Source organism: Malaclemys terrapin, chromosome 11 (genome assembly GCF_027887155.1).
Source record: "Malaclemys terrapin pileata isolate rMalTer1 chromosome 11, rMalTer1.hap1, whole genome shotgun sequence".
In the NCBI taxonomy this organism is placed as follows: Eukaryota; Metazoa; Chordata; order Testudines; family Emydidae; genus Malaclemys; species Malaclemys terrapin.
The window spans coordinates 63,154,764-63,175,777 of NC_071515.1; the positions used below are offsets into that span (position 1 = coordinate 63,154,764).

The window sequence follows — 21,014 nt, forward strand, 5'->3', positions numbered from 1 at the left end:
CTGTGTGATGTTTGTTAATGTAAATTGGATTTGACATAAACAAGATTATAGCTAATTATGTCATTTAAAATGTATATATTGTGTAAGATAAGTTCATAAACATGTTGCACAGTATTTATTTTACAGCTTTATTTACTTGACTGTCTGCTTTTGCTATCTAGTAAACTTCTCTCAGGTTCAGTGACTACCTTTTCACCCATGACATCGTTAAGATACAAAGGTTTCTGTCAGATAGTTTCTCCCCTTCTAAAATTACACTTAGGCATTAACAATTTAGAAATCTCTGAATGTTTACTTAGCTCCTAAAACCTAGATCGTTCAACAAAAATAAATGTTGCCAGATTCAGGTGGACTGTACTGAGAAAGGACCAGGTTCTCTCCTATGTCTAACCACTTTACACCATATCTCAGGCACAAAAGAGCCAACCTAACATGACTGAACCACCTTGCTGTAAGGGAATCCTCTGGTGATGTAGAGACAGCATAGTAGTTCCTAAGCCACCACCTAGTGCCATTCCTTCGGCTGGCACTAAGAGCATGTCCAGAACTTCCTTCCCCCAGCTATCTGTGGCTGCTGTAATGGCTTCTGGGATCATTGACAGTTGGTGCCGGTTACAAGAGCCCTAGAACTACCGCTTTTACTTATATCAGGGATCAGCCCAAGTAAGGGAAAATGCTTAAAGCTGCCTTTGCAAACCTCCTTCCCCACCTATGTTGTATTTTATACTCCTTGGCTACCACAGAGGATCAGGGCAAAAAAACTCCACTTAAACGTAATTCATAACAGGCCACATCCTGATTTACTTATTATTCTGTTCTTATTCAGGGAAATCTCATATTAGTATCAGTGGGAGTTTCATCTGAATAAGGACTGAATACAAAGTGAGAGAGGATGTCCAGATTTGACCTCTAATAATAATGAAAAATGGATATCCACTTCTATAAAGGAGACGTAATTATGATGCTATCAATACTATTTATTTTCATATGGTCTAGTTTTGATAATCACATTGACAGCATATATATCTGATACACTGTTCTCCTAAATTGGGCTACTACTACTCAGCAACTAACTCAATTAGAATTCAAAATTCAAACTTTCTGGTATTATATCGATCATTCTTTCCCATCTCAGGTTAATTCCAGTAAAGGCTTAAAGTACTCTATTATTCTTATTAGCCAGACTCTCCCTGATTTATTTCATCCACAAGAAAAGCATGTTCTGTGTCTTGAATGAAATACAGTTGGTATGTCATCTCAGGACAGAACGCATTTACTTCATTTTTTTATTCATGCAGCCAAACAGAATTGCTTGCTCAAGATTTAAGAGGAAGAGATACCACTCCCCCAAGCAACCACCACCCGGGAGATTTGTGGCCCAGAAGGAGTGCTGACTGCTAACTTTTTTAGATGCTTGTGCCAGCAAGAATACGAAGTTCTAGACACATTCATTTAGCTTTGTCATTCCTGTTTTCCTCCCCACCCTTTGTTATCCCTTCCATTTGGAATTGACCCCCCCTTCTCCTTTCATTCATATCCCCTCTATATATCCACTTCTGCAAAACCTTCCACCAATAATCCATCAGATAAACAGATTAGAATAGTTATGTGCATTTTTAAATGGACCACTGGTGTATTCCCCCCCCCCCCACCACCACCACTGTGTCTTGTTTCTAAAATTGTGCTGTCTGTCCAACTCAGTCATTTTGGGATTTTATACTGCCACCCATCACGATAGTATAAGAACATAAGAACGGCCGTACCGGGTCAGACCAAAGGTCCATCTAGCCCAGTATCCTGTCTACCGACAGTGGCCAATGCCAGGTGCTCCAGAGGGAGTGGACCCACAGGCAATGATCAAGTGATCTTTCTCCTGCCATCCATCTCCATCCTCTGACAAACAGAGGCTAGGGACACCATTCCTTACCCATCCTGGCTAATAGCCATTAATGGACTTAACCACCATGAATGTATCTGGTTCTCTTTTAAATGCTGTTATAGTCCTAGCCTTCACAACCTCCTCAGGTAAGGAGTTCCACAAGTTGACTGTGTGCTGCGTGAAGAAGAACTTTCTTGTATTTGTTTTAAAGCTGCTGCCTATTAATTTCATTTGGTGATCCCTAGTTCTTGTATTATGGGAATAAGTAAATAACTTTTTCTTATCCACTTTCTCCACATCACTCATGATTTTATATACCTCTATCATATCCCCCCTTAGTCTCCTCTTTTCCAAGCTGAAGAGTCCTAGCCTCTTTAATCTCTCCTCATATGGGAGCCGTTCCAAACCCCTAATCATTTTAGTTGCCCTTTTCTGAACCTTTTCTAGTGCCAGTATATCTTTTTTTAGATGAGGAGACCACATCTGTACGCAGTATTCGAGACGTGGGCGTACCATCGATTTATATAAGGGCAATAATATATTCTCCGTCTTATTCTCTATCCCCTTTTTAATGATTCCTAACATCCTGTTTACTTTTTTGACCACCTCTGCACACTGCGCGGACATCTTCAGAGAACTATCCACGATGACTCCAAGATCTTTTTCCTGACTTGTTGTAGCTAAATTAGCCCCCATTGAATTGTAAGTACAGTTGGGGTTATTTTTTCCAATGTGCATTACTTTACATTTATCCACATTAAATTTAATTTGCCATTTTGTTGCCCAATCACTTAGTTTTGTGAGATCTTTTTGAAGTTCATCACAGTCTGCTTTGGTCTTAACTATCTTGAGCAGTTTAGTATCATCTGCAAACTTTGCCACCTCACTGTTTACCCCTTTCTCCAGATCACCTCCAGGTATCAGTGCACCTTCCACCTAAATCAATAGCAAGAGCAAAGTCCCAAGTGGACTCCATGGAGTCCGTTTCCTGCTTGGGGTCAAAACTCTGCTCTTTGTTTGTTTTTTGAGGAGGGGGCAGTTGATAATGGTTTGGGAATAGAAGAGATGTTGCATTGTGAGCATCAGCTATGAAGGAAAGACTTTCTCAAAGAGGAAGGTTTTGCAACATTTCCTAAAGACGGCCAGACTGAATTCACCTTATCTCCTATGTGAAATGGTTCTACAGTCCTTGACCAAGGATGCTTTGTCCCAAGCTCTCAGGTGCTTCATCGTGAGCTTTGTGATCTGTATTGTTCCAGAGGAGTGCAACTGTCACAATGGTTCATAGATTGAAATTTGGTCTTTGATGTAGTGGGGAGTTGATCCATTAGTTGCTTTGAAATTTAGGATCAAGGCATTATAATGGCATCAAACGCTGACTAGGAGCCAGTGGCGGGATTTGATGCTCACAACAGCTTAAGCCAGTAGTACCAGCCGGAGCCAGTGCATTGTCTTCACATTCAGCTTCAGATACCATGAGCTGCAGCAATCCAGCGGGGAGATGACACATGCAGGGATCAGTGTGGCCACTACCTGGTCCTCCAGTTTTAACGAGGACTAAAATGCAGAACTTTGAATAGGGCTGTAAGTCTTCAGTGGAAGGCATAAACAATGTCTTGATCAGCTCTTACGGGGAAGTTCTTAGCGGCAATATGTTCATTTTATTATTCTATGTTTGTGCAGCACCATGCAAACTTATAGCACTCAATAAATAACAATTAAAATAGTTACGTCTTGAAGTCAAGGGCGATATGCTTATTTAGTGCAGCTGAAGAGCTGGCCCTCTGTTTTTCATCTGGATAACCCATGGCAACAGGATTCCTCTGGGGATGCTGAAATGTTTCTATTTCTGCCTCTTTAGCTTCTCCCTTTCACACTGTAGCACCAGTAGGGGAACTCTGGTCTGTGTCCTACGTAAATGCTTTTTATGTGTTTTTTTTTTCTAATCGCACTTTTTGATGATTAGGATGAGGGCAAGAAGGGATTTGTAGGGTAAATCATCAAGTTAAAATTAATTTGGTGAATTTAAGCAGAATAAATTGGTAAATTACGTTACCTTTTTGACTACCTTCTCCTCCTCCATTTTCAGATCATCTTACTCCTACACTAGTGCAGTCCAGCTACCTCCTATGGTTTTTATCTCAAGTCAAGGCCCATCTCAGAGACATAATATCTAGAGGTGAAGCCTGTGAGGGAGAGAAAAAAGCCAAAACTGTCAGTGTCCCTTAACAAAAAAAGCATGTTTATTCTCCAACAACTTTCTTCCAGGTGAGAGAGCTGGATAGAATTTGTCATGATCACTCCTAGATTAGCCAGTGCATAGCCATATGCTGCTCACCTTCCTCATTACTTCTGCACATGAGGACAAAGTGCCTCTAGAAAATGCCCACTCTCCACCAGACCTGGAAGCAAAGAGTCCAGGCTTGAAGCTTCCTGCCTTGCTAGATGCCCAATTTGTTACCTTTAGCTGATGTAGAGTGGCATAAATCCATTGAACTGTTTTACCCCAGCTGAGAATCTGGCCCCTGTCCTGCAACCCTAACTCATGTTGAGTTGTAGTTCCATGAGTAGTTCCACTGAGTTCCCTATGTCTACTCATCAAGATTGAGGGTTGCAGGATCAGTCCCTTTAACTATCTTGTGCTGTTTCAGACTTTATTAAACTCTGCTGTCATATATGTGGTTAGTGACATCTCAATGGGTGCAAAGCCAAAACTAGGCAGCAGCAGAACTGAGACCCAGCTGATTTTTATGAAAATAACTGGCTTCAGAAGAGTTGGCAAATCAGTTTTAATCACTTCAGCTGAGATTTAATATGAAATGTTCACTCAGGCTTAAGTAATTTTGAACAATTAAGAAATCTGCTCAACATATTTGTTAAAGCCATCATTACTGTTTTCACCAGAATGTTCATAATGCACACAGCATGCGAAGAGGGCTCTTGCCAGTTTCTTGCTCCGCTGAAAGAGTTTTAAAATGTGCAGTTTGGTTTTAATTGCTAATAAAATTAACAATGAAATTACCATGTTGAAATCACGTAGGAAAATAGTAAATTGGTGAAAAGAGCCGTTTTAAAAGACCTTCTTTTCACTGGCTTGCACTGTTTAGCGATAGCAGTTATTTAACACTAAAGGTGGGCAGTTTGGCACCAGTTGCAGTGCTGAAGGAAGTGACCGAAATACCTAATACAAGGAGCTTTTATATTTTTTCCATGTGATTTATTTTAGTGCACTGCTGAATAATATTGTATAACAGATAGCGCACTTAAATCCCCTATTCTCCTACACTTGGACACATGTAAAATACGCAATTCAGACAGGGCTATGTACTATATATATAATCTCCTCAGGGGCTGTTGGAAAAAGCCTATTCCATCAGAAGTTTATGTAGCAGGATGATAATGAAAAATAAATATTTTTTAAACATTATAATATTCTCCAGAGGAGCTCTCACCAGAACTAAAGCTTAATCCTAGAGCAGCTTTCCAAAGTCCTTCAAAGATGAACGAGTGCCTCCCCACATGGGATCATAGCTTAGGTCTTCATCTCTCAGGTCCGCATCACTACCTAATTCTGGTTTCTGCTACTGTAAGTTGCTAGTTTCAACAGAGTCTACTGACTAACTTCATTATTATTATTTTTTAAATATTTCCCTAGGAAAATAGGACTTTTAGGACTTGCAATGTTGGAATAGGCAACTACCGGTAGTGTGTCTAGTGTAGACCATGTCTTTGATAATGGACAATCGCCTGACAGTTCAGAGGAAAATGAAGCCACCAGGCTTCTGGACAATTGTTGCTTATGTAACTTTCCCACACCCAGGTGACAGAAGTCTTATACCCTGAAGCATGAAGGTCTGGATCGACTGTGAAGTTATCCTAGTTGGTTTAAAAGGCAATGTTACTGGGTGAAATTCACCATGCTGCAGAGTACCACCACAAGGCCCTCTGCACTACTTATGCTCCAGGTGGAGTTACTGGTGGAGCAGCTGTGTTGGAGGGGCTGCGCTGGAGGGCAGTGATGGGGCCATGCCTGAAACCCTCACGGGGACAATCACAGTTTTGAGTCCTTATGCTCAAGTGGGTGCACAGGGAAATAACTGGCATGAGATTAGCCACAACACGTGGATTAGGAAGCGGTGGAGGGGATGGAGTTATATCCTTGTCCCCTCCTTCACTGGTGAGCAAAGCTGTGGCTTGCCACAGCTGACAGTACACACTGCACTACCTTAAAGAGTGTAGCTGAGCCAGATTGCCTCTGGACAGCAGAGTTCCTGATGGAGTGGAATGGCTCAACCCCAACTGCCACATTGGTCAGAGCCCACTGGCCCTACTCTAGCAAAGCACTTAACCATGTACTTAACTTTTAGCACATGAGTATTTCCATTTGTGAGGCAAACTCACAACCAAACCAGGGCTGCTCACTCAGCTACTGCAGTGAGACCACGTCTCCGGGCAGAATTCCTCTGGGCCACGTCCACCGCATGGATGGCGGATGGAGCCACTCTTCTGAGAGGCTAGCCTCCGGCTCTGCCCCTTCCACCTGCTTCCCCCATCCCCCCCGCGGCCAGAGCCCTAGCTTCCCCGAGACCCCACCCCAGAGGAGCCTCAAGTCCTGCCCCCCTTGTCCAGAGGAGCCCCCGGCCAGCCAGAGCCCCCCACCCAGCCACGCCATAGGAAAAGCTCTTGTTTCTTCTCTTCTGGGAGAAGAACCTGAGCTTTTGATATGCACCATGCAGGTTTCAGGAAGGCTGATGTGTTACTCAGCTTCCCAGCTTTGTCAGTAATCTCCCTGGATTCCATGATGAACCCGGGAAGCTCAATAGCACATACTGCCTCCTCAGCTGCCCCAGAACCTGCATGGGGCATAAGAAATCAAAAACTTCACTCCAAAACCTCACAACTGAGGGTCCGGCTGCCATGGTTGCACCAGGGGAGGCTTAAATTAGTGTACTCTGGCCTATTATACCCACCGCCCATGATCGACTGGCTTTATGGATGCCTCCAAGGAGCAGTGGCCACTGTCCAGGGATCTTTGCTCAGTGTCCCCCTCTGACTCCCTGCTTTTGACCCTCTGACCCTCACTCCTGTCCCTGTTTTATCTTTTGTTGTCCCCAGTATTTACTTGAGACCTGGGACTGGTAGCTCATCCCCTTAGGCTAAGGGGAGGGACCTTTAGATGTGGGCGGGCTAGTGCCTGCCCATCACCAGACTCTCAATAGGTGCTGCGGTGAGTCAGGACTCAGGCAGCAACAACCCAGGTGCACTGACTTACCACTTCAACAGAGTCTGTGGTAACTCAGCCCTCGGTCATGCTACAGCAATCTATCGCTAAGCAGAGCCTGAGTCACATGACCCTAGGTTCAGGTACTTCCACAACCTCACCAGAGCTGTCGATCTGTCTGAGGCCTGGTCTACACTGGGGGCGGGGAACGATCTAAGTTACGTAACTTCAGCTACTTGAATAACATAGCTGAAGTTGAAGTACTTAGAACTACTCACCGCGGTGTCTTCACTGTGGTGAGTCGACTCTGCCTGCGCCTCTCGCAGGAGTTGATGGGAGAGCGCTCGGGGGGGGAAGGGTGTCAATTTATTGCGTCTAGACTAGACGCGAAAATCAATCCCTGCTGGATCGATCGCTGCCCGCCGATCCGGCGGGTAGTGTAGACATACCCTGAGTAACAGCACTGTCTGGCCAGGAACGGTCCTGCTGCCTTGCCACACACCAGACTCCGGAGACTCTCAGCCTGCCCCTACCCTTGTCCCAGCCCCAGCCCCAGTATTGTCCTTGCCCTACTCCAACCTCATCACTGACCCGCTCCAGCCTCGTCTCTGCTTCCTGATCCTTCCCAAAACCTTGGACTCTGACTACCCAGCTTTGACCTTTGGCCTGTATCTGGACTCCAGCTTGAATATCGACTTGGCTTGTCTTTGGACTGTGACCACCCAGCTTTAACCTCTGGCCACAGTTCTGATTCTGATTTGTCTATAGATTCTGACTTTGGTTTTGATCCAAACCTGTCCTTGGTCTTGATTCCAGGACCACCTGAGGCCCAGGCCCAACCCTATGCCTAGTTATGATTTACACTCCAACCACTAGGTCTGATTTTTGACACCATTAACTTAAAGCTAAGCATGTAATTAGTGATTTGCTGGATCAGGGCCTATAATCTTAATCCTTTTCTCAGTTTTGCAAAGATCATTAATATATTTGAATGTGACTTCTACAAAATTATTAAATGATCCATAGAATATATTTCATTTTGCCAATTTTAATTTCTTACCTCCAGCTTTCACTCCTTGTATGCTGGGACCAGGATGTCTACGTTTGCTCTATTACAATAGATGGAATATTACAATAGCTAGCACATGCCCTAGCTATGTCCTAGCTAACAGCATGGCTATGTTTATGTCCTAGCTATCAGCATGGCTATGCCAGAGCAAATACACATCTAGTGTATCAGAATACTGGATGGTGGATCCGAGTTTGCATTTGAGATACTAATTTCTATTTTTTTTTAAATGAATGTTTTTGATGGCTTTGCTATCTAACAACCATTTAACTATCATTTTTACGGGAAAACAGCTGCACAGTGGGAATTTTCATATTTTGTTCTGTGAACAAACATGCTTAGACACATGTATAGGCTTACGCTGCAACATAACAAAATTACAGGCTTCTATAGAACTGTACATTAGTGCCCATATGGGTTTGGTATACTTCCCTTTGATGGGGTTTACAAAAACCACACTGAGACCAAGGGGTTAAGGAACAGCTCTGGGCCCAGGCAGCCCCACCCAGCCACACTGCAGGGCTTTAAAAAGGAGAGGAAAGGGAGCTCAGAGGGGGACAGCAAATGGGAGGCGACAGCTGCCCTGAGCTCTGAGGGGATGTACTGCCCAGGAGCTCCCTGCCTGAGGCATGACTTCACAGACCAGTGAACACCTACAAAGGACAGAGAAGTCAAGTGAATGAGCATGCAGGTCAGAGAGTTGGTAGAAGTGGCTTAGCCTCTAAAACTAAAGGAGATGGGTAGGAAGTGATGCAGGGAGGATGCCAGCTTAGCACCCTAATGTGTCCAGTGCAGCTGCCCTCCATTGGTCCCTGGACCGGAGCCTGGTGGAGAGGGCAGGCCTGGGGCTCCCCTACCCTCTCCCAGAGGACATTACAATACTAGGGGCTTTCACCTAAACTGAGAGGCCTGCTGGAATAGACCTTGACTGCTCTAGGACCCAGCCCCCGCACTCCCTGTGGTGCTGTGGTGCTGTGGTGCTGAAGGGCAGGATACAGTTTCCAATGTGGAGATGACCTGCTGATCCCTGCCTGACCACAAGGCATCACTGTGGGTGGTTGTGCACTTTCTACACACACACCCCTTCTCCCAATTACCAACATAATCTAGAGAATTAGTGAAGGTGTTACCTTAAAATAAAGTGGTTTTGTGCCATCATATGAGACTTTACGCAATGGGTGAAATCCTGGCTCTATCATGTTTCAAATAAGCAAAAATTTCCTTCCAACAAAGTTGTGATATAACACTACTAGATTTTAAAAAGTAGACTCTAATTATGAGTCCTGAGCTTCAGACAGCTAAAAACTGAATTTCAGAAGTATTGAGCAGCTACTGATCCCATTGACTCCGTTTAAAGTTGAGGTGCTTAGCATCTCTGAAATGCAGTTGGGCACCCAAAATTATAGCCCACTTTTGAAAAAATAAATCAGTGCTACAGGCCCTTCTCTACTATCTATTCCACTTTTCTAAAATGATTATCAATAGTATTTGTATCAGTAATATTAATCTAAATGGTTCTTGTCACTGCTCAGTAACTGGATGTTCCTTCTCTAGTGTTTATGGGAAGAATATTTTTCGCAGGGTCTGAGCCTTATTGCTTTGCAATGTAGACGCAGCCTCACTTGACTCAGGTCCTGGGAGTCATCTGGAAGTATCACACAATTCCATGGAATAACTTCCTTACTAGTCCTCTCTATCCCAACCATCTGCTATCCACTCTATTGAAAATGGAAGCCACGTCCCCTTTGCAAACGGCAGCATCTCAGGTCAGCATTAACCCATTCTGTTCTGACCACCGATCTGCAAGCACACTGTCAGAGACCCTCTTGCAATGGAGAGTGAGCTGATCAAGCATTTTGCAAAGCAAGCTGATTCCTGGTAATGTGCAGGGTGGGCAGTAAAGTTTTCTCACAGTGCACAGGATATAGTCTATGATCCTAGGGCTAGAGTGGCCACATTTTGGGAGTGAGGCGCTAGGGACTCTGGAATATGGTTACTTTGACTTGGGTTTGTGCAGTGTGGTGTGGATGCCAGAGCCCTAGGTTAGCGCATGAGTTAGAAAATTCTAGGGTTAAAATACAATGTAGACGCTCAAGCCCAGGTTCCGTAAGGCTGACTCAAATCCCACTAACCCTGGGCTTCTATTACAGTGTAGACATATCCTCAGAGTTCAAACAACCAAAAAGATGGGAAATTTTCCTGTGACTTTGTTTTATTTCCTTCATTCAGCCTCCAAGCCCATATGACTGAGCTTGCTTGCACATAGCACTTCGCAGGTGCAGATTGGTCCATTAACCAGTCCTTTGTATTGCGATGTTCCTTGATGGCCCATCTGATTTTGATAGTCCTGCATTGGTCAGTGGGAACTATTCCCATGCCTGATTTCACAAGTTCGGAGCAAACCTTTTCAAAGTTGTAAACCAAAACATATATTTTCTTATACCATGGAATACAGACATTGCAAGTGAGCTTAATGCATTCAGCAACCTGCAAGCATTTCATAAACTCTAAACACTAAATACATTCTTATAAAATTAATACCTATTTGAGCATAGGGTGACCAGATATCCCGATTTTATAGGGACATTTCCGATTTTTGGGTCTTTTTCTTATATTGATTCCTGTGTGCTGACTACTTATGCTAAACAATTTGTTCCACCTTGCATTTCACTGTGATGTTTGGAGTACCTTTCCCAGACCTGAAGAAGAAGAGCTCTTTGTGGCTGGAAAGCTTGTCTCTCTCACCAACAGAAGTTTGTCTAATAAAAGATATTACCTCGCCCACTTTGTTTCTCTAATGTCCTGGGTCTCAAACTGCTACAACTACACTGCATAAATATGGCATTTGGAAATGATTCCCTTTCAAGTGAAACTTTTTTAAAGGCTGACTCCTACTGCTATCCCAGAGCAGTTCAGAGGGGTTAGCTCAGGGGTGGGCAAACTTTTTGGCCCGAGGGCTGCATCGGGTTTCATAAATTGTATGGAGGGCCGGTTAGGGTAGGGGGTCGAGGCCCTGCTCCCACCTCCTATCTGCCCCCCCGGGACTCCTGCCCCATCCACCACCCCCCCGTTCCCTGACGGCCCCCCCAGGACCCCTGCCTCATCCAACCGCCCCTTCTCTCTGTCCCCTGACCTCCCCCGGAACCCCTGCCCCTGACTGCCCCCCTGCTGCCCCATCCAACCCCCCCTTTCCTGACTGCCCCCCCCAGGACCCCTGCCCCCTTAGCCCCCTGTTCCCTCCCGACTGCCCCACCTTCTATCCACACCCCCACCCCCTGACTAGCACCCCAAACGCCCCTGCCCTCTATCCAAACCCCGCTGCCCCCTTACTGCACTGCCTGGAGCACCGGTGACTGGTGACGCTACAGCTGCACCGTCCGGCTGGAGCCGGACCACGCTGCCGCCACTGCCACCATGCAGCTCAGAGCACCAGGTCAGGCCAGGCTCTGCAGCTGCACTGCCCCAGGAGCTCACAGCCCCGCCGCCCAGAGCATTGCACCGGTGGTGGAGCTAGTGAGCTCAGGCTGTGGGAGAGGGGGGACAGGAGGAGAGGGGCCGGAGGCTAGCCTCCCAGGCCAGGAGCTCGGGGGCAAGGCAGGACGGTCCCGCGGGCCGGATGTGGCCTGTGGGCTGTAGTTTGCCCACCTTTGGGTTAGATGGATTAGTACTAGATAGGGACCAAATCCAACTGCTGTCACATGTGCAGGTAGGAAAGTGGGCAAACCTAGGTTTGGAAGTACAGTACTTGAGCTTTTGAAACAGCAAATCATTTTATTGTACCTTTTAGTCACAGCACCGATGAGATGTTTTTGCTAACCACAAAATTAACATTTGAGTTGTGCTTGATCTTCACGCCATACTGACAAATCATCTGCTGCTGGCCTGCAGAGCTCTAAGTAGAAATTGAATCGTTTTTCAGGTTTGCCATGGGAAGAACTTGACATTAAGGCAGAAAATATACAAAATAAATATATATTTTCTTTTTCCCAATTGACTTTGTGCACTTGACCATATTTTTCACAAAAATAGCTACAAAATTAACTTTTCACATTATTGCAGTAGAATTGTGTGTAATAAAACTATTGATTCTCTTGGCTGCAGGGCAAAGTGCACTCAAGTATAAACCAGGAGTGATTCATATTACAGTAAAATAAGATATAAAGGGGTTATTAATACTAATTTCTGCTATATGTGATATAGTAAAAGCTATTTATTACAACAAAGTTTGTTTCAAACAACTTGGTACCATGAGTAATCATCATTATGCAATTGCATATTGTAGCTTTTCTAAGCCATAACATACACATTCTACACAATGATTTTTCTCCGTTTAGCTTCAGAAAAGCTCACTATCTAATTGACACGATGACTGTACTTCATGTAAAATTTAACTCTGTCTATTAAAACAGACACTGTACGGACCCAGATAAAGCCAATGGGTCAGATTCTCATTTCTGTTGCAGTGATGTAAAACCCGGATTAATGCCACTAAAGTTGATGGAGTTTCTCCAGTTTTATATTATTGTAACAAAGCACAAAATCTGGTTCAAGGGAAGTTTGGTTAAGTAAAGACTGCAGAATCTGTCCTTATATTTGGAATCTACTACTGGGGGTAGAATTTTGGGTTTTGGGAAAGATAAGGAAACTAGTGGAAAACTTCATAATATTCAGTTCCTTACAAACAATGCCAAATTTCAACAAAATATTACTCAGATTTATTTCTATTTGCATGGAACAAGTGTCTACTACTACCTACTTCAGAGAATTTCTATAAGAGGAATCTTTGTTGTTTCATCAACCAGTGTAACCTCTAAAGAGCGAATGTAGCTTTTTATTAGAACAACAAAATAATTACCATGGGCAGAAACATATGCTAGAACATTTCATCATATCCTCATTGTAGAAATTCTGCCAATAATACTATTCCAATTGCTATAACCATCAGGCCTTGTCTATGTTGTAGTGTTGCCGGAGGTGCAATTGAAGAAGCCTCCTTTACTGAGACATAATTGCAGTTAAAAATGTATGGTAGTGTGTGCACAATTTATTTTGGTAATCACATGATTATCTTTTTGTTTGTATATTACTCAGTTTTTCACAAGCAGAAATAGGTGTTTGTGGATAACTATTGCTATATTTACATATCTGTAATTGTATATTGAGTTGTTACTATTGGATAGTTTCTAGCTTAATTTATTTCTTTTGTTCTTATTTAAAACAAAAAATTATTAAGAGTTTAGCTGCATTCCTGAGAACTGTCTATTCTCACCCAACACTAATCCCTATAATGTTACACAATTGCTTAGAACAATTTCAGTCCTGGAAAATAAAAATTATATTTTATACATAAAATATGATGGTTGAGTTCTTGTGACATTTATCGTCACCTTGCGGATAGTGGGATAATGTACTGTCCCCATTGTAATACCACCTTCCATTCCTGAATTATTAAGATAAATGGCTGAACAAAGACCAGCCATTAGGCAACAGGCACACAAAGTAAATAATACTAGACAAGCAACCATAGTACACAAGGATAGGGATGGGGCTTGCCAGTGAGTCCATAAACCCTTGTCTCCAGAAGAACCCTTGTCTCCAGAAATCCAAGTTGGAATTTTCATTAGCTGTTGCCAGAGAATCATATTGTTGATAGTCTGTCAGATTAAAAGTACTATGGCTGTACTGAAGCTACTGCCATAGTAACACAGCATATTATGCTATATGTTATTCTGTGGGATCTTTCTGAAATATTTTATAGAAATATCACTCTAGAGTTACTTTCATCCTGGAAAGTTATTTTTCTATTGCTGAAGTAAGTGTTTCTTTAGAGAAATAAATTGTTTAAAGAACAGACAACAGTATTTCAGCAACAGAAAAATAATTGATCAGTGATTTTTGTTCTGTATCTGAAATTCCACTTGACGAAAAGTACTGTAGCTTTCATGTGGCTGATAATATCATACCGTTATCGCACCTGAAAAAGTTGAACTGAAAAAGGATCCTGGAGCTGAATTGGCTTGATATTCAAATTCAGTTTTTGAGATTTCCAAACTGTAATGCAAGCAACAAAATAAATATTTGGGTCAAATTATGGTTGCCCAGCAGACACAGATTTATGCCAGAAGCCCCAAGACCTGAAGAGAAAACATTATCCACCCCAACTCTGACCAAAAACCTACCACCAAGAGACTTGGAGGAGAATTCTGGATATAATGTGCAGGTGCATGCAAATACATACTGTGGCCTACCATGACACCTATGCATCTTCCCCAATAATTTCTGCATGTAACAATTGGCTTCATAAAGGGTTCTTCCAGCCTGAATATAAGCCTCCATTAATGTTGCTTTTTTATGTCAATGGAAGTTTTATGTGTTGTAGGATTCCATTCCTTCACCCTCACAGAATATCTCTGTTAGTTAGTCAACATTTTACAATTGTTATAATATATATATATATATATGAAAAACAAATATTTTGGTCCTTTTCTTTTTAGGAATATATGGACTCAAATAAATACATAGAGCATTTAGTAACTCAGCTAGAAGAGCAACGGTGGAACCTATGGAGGCAAGTACAATTTATATGCATATATTTGTTTTGGAAAGAGATACAATATTCCATAGTTTTTGCTGCTGACTTTAGGTAAGATGAACAGGTGTTGAACTTCCAAATCTGCACTTCTGTTAAATACCCACCCACAAACATTAAACTCTCACATGAGTTTTAACCACAGATGAAATAACTCAACAGTGCACCACTCAATCACTCTAGGAGTGGAATCATATCCAGATTGTTAAATATGTCTGCAGGTATCCCTGTGTGTGGAAATACTCTGTTTTCCAAGCATTTGCTATGCTTATCCCTGCTTAGCATTATTGTCAGTTTCACTGGAGTGGGTTTACCAGGCAGTTTGGTCTCCTTGAATATAAGAGTCTCTTTCAAATGGAATGTGAAAGGAGTAACATAAGTTACCATGAAGTGGTGATAACATGGCAACATAAGATATTTGGAGTTTTAAAACCCAAATTAGCAATGGTTAACAAGCCTGCTGCAATGAAAGCTTGTCTCTCTCACCAACAGAAGTTGGTCCTATAAAAGATATTACCTCACCCGCTTGTTTCTTCAATGAAAAAGAGGCAGTCTTGATGCTCTAGTAAGTATTTTCCATATCTCCTGCTTTCACATCGATTACCACTGGATGTCCAAACACAATTTGCATATCTATACAGTGATGATTTACATATGCTAATATATACCTAGTGGGGATTTCTGCTCCATCTTGATCAACTGAGAAATGTGCATGAACACTTGAAAATCCCATCGAATTCTGTGTGCTTAGGCAAGTTGGATGCAAGAGAACTTTGAAAGTTCCCTTGCATGCGTTTGCCTTAGAAAACGTAATCTACTCATAAGTTATCAGTTTATCTAGTTCTGCTACAATAAAGTAGCTATTCAATTCTAAATACATTTTCCCTGCGTGTGCCTGCAACTTGATTGGATAGCTTTACTTGGATGGTTTTACTGAAGTGTTCCCAATGATGCCAGATACCATGGCCCATCCCCATTATGTAAGCCATACTACTGTAAATTTTTTGCAACTCTCTAAAGTTATTGAAATGTCATTCATAAAAGTGACAACTTGCAACACGAATGGTTTTGGTGCTGTATTGTTGTTTCTGAAGAATTGTGCTCTGCAGGTTGTCCCAGGGCTGCCCTGGTAAGAAATGCTACAAACATCCCAAAAGTCTTTTTCTCTGATTTTTTTTCTTTTGTCTCAACAAATCCTATTTAACTTTAGATGACTCATTCCCTCTATAAGTGGATAACTTATTTGATCAGATTTTTATTAGTTTGTGAAATTGCACCAGTTTTTTATTTATGTAGATTTGTAGTTGTTACACATGACATGTGATAACTAAGTAGCCATAGGGAAACACTTTGCAGGCTGTATTTGCTGTATATTTTTTGAGCATCCATTATCTCTGTGATAAATGAAAGGGGCAGGGGTAGCTCCCTTTTATGGACACCCAGCTAGCTATAAAATCCCTCTCAGTAGTTGTTCTCTACTTGCTTTACCTGTAAAGGGTTAAAAAGTCTCCCTGCATAGGTAAAAGGAAGGGAGTGGGCACCTGACCAAAAGAGACAATGGGAAGGCTAGAACTTTTTAAAAATTGGGGGGGAAATTCCCCTTTGTTTGTGTTGTTCTCAGGGAGAGAGGGAACAGGGCATAACTATGCTGTAAAAAGCTTGGGCCAGTATGAAAAATCATTAGATCATACCTAGAAGCTACTCATTTGAAACCCCAGATATGTAAGTAGATCAGGAAATGTCTAGGAAGACATGATTAGGTTTATTTCTTTTATCTCTTTATGGCTTATGGATTCCTCTAGGCTAACCCCAAATGCTTTTCATAGAATCAGAGAAGATTACAGATGGAAGAGACCTCAGGAGGTCATCTAGTCCAACCCCCTGCTCAAGGCAGGACCAACACCAACTAAATCATCCCAGCCAGGTCTTTGTCAAGGGCCTTAAAAACCTCTAAGGATGGAAATTCCACCACCTCCCTAGGTAACCCATTCCAGTGCTTCACCACCCTCCTTGTGAAATAGTGTTTCCTAATATCCAACCTAGACCTTCCCCACTGCAACTTGAGATAATTGCTCCTTGTTCTGTCATCTGAGAACAGCCTAGCTCCATCCTCTTTGGAACCCCCCATCAGGTAGTTGAAGGCAGCTATCAACCCCCCCTCACTCTTCTCTTCTGCAGACTAAACAAGCCCAGTTCCCTCAGCCTCTCCTCATAAGTCATGTGCCCCAGCCCCCTGATCATTTTCATTGCCCTCCACTGGACTCTTTCCAATTTTTCTACATCCTTTCTGTAGTTGGGGGCCCAAAACTGGACGCAATACTCCAGATGTGTCACCAGTGCCGAATTGAGGGGAATAATCACTTCCCTCGATCTGCTGGCAATGCTCCTACTAATGCAGCCCAATATGCCATTAACCTTCTTGGCAACAAGGGCACACAGGTGACTCATATCCAGCTTGTCATCCACTGTAATCTCCAGGTCCTTTTCTGCAGAACTGCTGCTTAGCCAGTCGGTCCCCAGCCTGTTGCGGTGCATGGGATTCTTCCTTCTTAAGTGCAGGACTCTGCACTTGTCCTTGTTGAACCTCATCAGATTTCTTTTGGCCCAATCCTCCAATTTGTCTAGGTCACTCTGGACCCTATCCCTACCCTCCAGCATATTTACCTCTCCCCCCACCTTAGTGTCATCTGCAAACTTGCTGAGAGTGCAATCCATCCCGTCATCCAGATCATTAATAAAGATGTTGAACAAAACCGGCCCCAGGACTGACCCCTGAGGCACTCCGCTTGATACCGGCTGCCAACTTTTGTTTTGCTTGTAACCTTTAAGCTGGACCTCAAGAAAGTTGTTTTGATGCTTAATCCTTATAAGTGGTTCTTTTTAAAATCTGGCAATAGTCTGAGTTTTTGGATATATTTTCTTTTTGTTTTAATAAAATTTACCTTTTTTAAGAACAGGATTGGATTTTTGTGTCCTAAGAGGTTTATGCACATGTTTAATTAGCTGGTGGCAACAGCTGATTTCCTTTGTTTTTCTTTCTCAGCTCTTCCCCGGAAGTGGGGGGTGAAAGGGCTTGAGGGTACCCCACAGGAAAGAATTCCCAAGTGTGCCTTCCTGGGTTCTCAAAGTGGGTTTTGCACTTGGGTGGTGGCAGCATCTACACATCCAAGGTCAGAGAAAAGCTGTAACCTTGGGAATTTAATACAAACATGGAGTGGCCACTATTAATTTTTAGAATCCTTGTGGGCCCTCACCTTCTGCACTCAAAGTGCTAGAATGGGGAATCAGCCTTGACAATCTCACATTTTTATAGGTATAGGGGCCAAATTTATATCTGAAATAACTCTACTGTGAAGCCACTGGAATTATACCAGGGATGAAACTGATGCAATATTTACCATCCATATATTTTTGTGTGCAATATTTGATTATTTTTTCTTTCTGCATATAGAAGGTTCATGAATATGAGAAGTCCTCCATTAAGTTTGCAGACAAGTATAATTTAATTTTCTCAAATAGGTTAAACCAATGCACCTCAGATCTGGGATCTCGGGAGAGGAATAATTAAGTTCTGATGATTTTTCAGCCTGTATGCTCTAAAAAGGTGGATTTTCACATTGCTTGATATAGCTCTGATGAACATTCCTGTCCTCTGGGATATAAAACTGGATTAAAATAACATTTCTGACATGGGTTTAGCTTCATTGAAAGCTAGACTACAAAAGTTTGTGGACATTCAGTTCCCATTTTCTTTCAAAATTGAATTATTATACCAGAAGAAACAAGGGTTTTCATGTAAAATTACAATATTCAGTAAAATGCATTTGATTAAGAATGAAGTTAATAGTAGCATTATAGCTGAATAACAATATTATGAATAAATGGAAATGAATAGTAGAATAAAGAAAATGGAAAAACTCCTTGAAAACCAGAACATATATAAGGACTTTATTGAATTGTGAACTGACATTCAGCTAGTCCTGAAAACTGAATGTTCTTTGCAGTTAAAGTTAGCACTTTCTTTTTATTATTATTTACAGAGTAACATTGAGATAAAAAACTTTAGAATGACAATGAATACTATAAAAAAAATCCTCTCTGGTTTCGATAGACTATCTTGAATGCTTTATTATAGATTTAAAAGAAAGAAATCTGTAATATGTTAAGGATCATGGGAATAGCTCATGCTATACAAGAGCAGTACTAGATTGTCTAGAGTCAGACAGATGCCTTAATAAATCAGCATAGACCACTTCTTAGACTTCATTATGCCCTTGATTTGTGGCTGCCACAATTTTAACCTGTTGGGTCATTGGGCATTGAACCTGACATTGAACGATAGCCCCCAGTTTACTCTAGGCTAGCTAATAAAAAAGACAGATACAAATTCTGAACATTTAGCTCCTTCAACATTGCTTACAGCCTGGGCTGATTTATAGCAACCAGTCTGAGACAGAAGAGACTAAAACTGATGTCACGGCGCTCATATAGAATGTTTACGGTACCACATGTACAACAGCAAACTAAAAGGCACTTAATTAGATGTGGGAGCAGAAATTTCTTTTTCTTCTCATTTTACAGAGCTTGATATATTTTACTTTCTTCATGTGGCATAGCCATCTGTTGTGGAACATAGAAATTTATTGCTGTAATCATACTCCCAAGAGGACTGGTTATGTTTAGGTCATGTTTCATAGCATGCTACTAAAATAGACCTCCAGATTTTCAGTTTCTAAAGAACTTCAGAGGCATAAGCATTGCTACCTCAGCAGTGTCTGAAAGTACAGCTGTTTTTGACCCCCACCCTTTTCTTACACTAAGAACCTTAGACAGCTTATTGTTGTATGAAGAATTAAGACAGCAATAAAGGTAGAAATTCACTATCTGAAACAAGATACATACACACACTCACACACTAGTAGCTGAAAGCCTGCGCTGTCACACAGGTGTAATTTGTAAAGTCACGTGTGTAAAAAAAAGACAAAAATAGCTTGGAACTTAAAAATTAGACAGTAACAGACCATGAATCCAAGTGATGATTGAACCTGGTGATAATCTAGACAAAAACTATCATCCTAGTAGCTGTTTCCAGCTCTTTACACTGACTCAGACATTCTAGTGTGATACTCAAGGTTATTGTGTGTGCTGATTGTGTTGTTGTGCTGGGAGAGTAGTGTTGATTAGTGCAGGTGCTGAATGAGTGGTATATACTGTGGAGAGGAGCTATGTATGTATGGGGTTATAGTGTGTGCTGCTTGCAGTGGTAGCGGGTGAACTTTGGGGCAAGTGGGCCATACCAGGGGAAAAATTGGAAAAAGCCTGGTCGTCTGAGTAACCTACCTGGGCCCTGGAGTTAGGGGCAGTTGCTCTGGGACATGTGAAAACCTGCACTCTGAGCCTGGACTGAAAGGGTGGGACTAGTAGAGTCCTCTAAAGAGCTGTGCACTAACTGCCCCTTGTAGACCCTGTTGGTGTGCTCTAAAAGGTACCTAGAGTGTGTAAAGGCAGTCCTGTTTGAAACGGGACTACATCAACATCAACTGCATAGGTGTAATTCATAAGTCAGAAGGACTGAGAACTTAAAAATTGGATGTAACAGATTGCAGAACCCAGTGACTATTCAATCTGGTGGTACGCTGAACAAAAAGAGCCCTCCACCATGCTTATCGCTGTTTCCATGGCTTCACAGTGACACTACAGATGTCATAGTCTTCAGAGTGACACGCAGAGTGACAACCCTGGAATCTTATTTTTTGAGGTGGGGTTTCTTTTTTTTTTTTTTTTTAATCTGTATGGCTTTTTGTTTTGTTTTTTGCTTTTCTCTGGCTTATTTGGAAAAAAACAGACAGTAGAGCAAATTCAATGCTGATGTAACTCCATTGAAGCTATTTTAGTGGTTACACAGTAATGAATTTGTCTCAGTAGATCAACATGCATTGGAACATTTGGGATTATTTTAGGGTTTATTCCCTCCTCCCACTCCATCATGGGCCTATAAATAGTATCAAAAGTTTGGACAGAAAAGATTTTTTTCTCTGCACTGGTATTTTCTCACGTAGTCAACCAGTGCTGTTTCATATTTGGCTAAATTTTATTTACTACATATAATTTTAAGGGCAGAATAATATGAAGAAATAATTGGAAAAGTAAGGGTTTGCTCCTGCAGTCTTTGCTCAGTGACCCCAGTGGGGAGCTTTGCCTCAGTGACATCAATGTAACAATTGCAACAGTAGATCTTAATTTTAAATTGTTGACA

At 42.1% G+C, this 21,014-nt stretch overlaps 1 protein-coding gene across 1 annotated transcript in view; it reads left to right on the top strand.

The window, feature by feature from the left end:
* Positions 1–21,014, top strand: part of NCKAP5 (NCK associated protein 5) — a 474,734-nt gene that overhangs the window by 68,770 nt on the left and 384,950 nt on the right. The window contains exon 2 of the mRNA XM_054043941.1: positions 14,664–14,741. Coding sequence (XP_053899916.1) covers positions 14,664–14,741 — 78 coding nt within the window. The remainder of the gene's footprint in view (positions 1–14,663; positions 14,742–21,014) is intronic.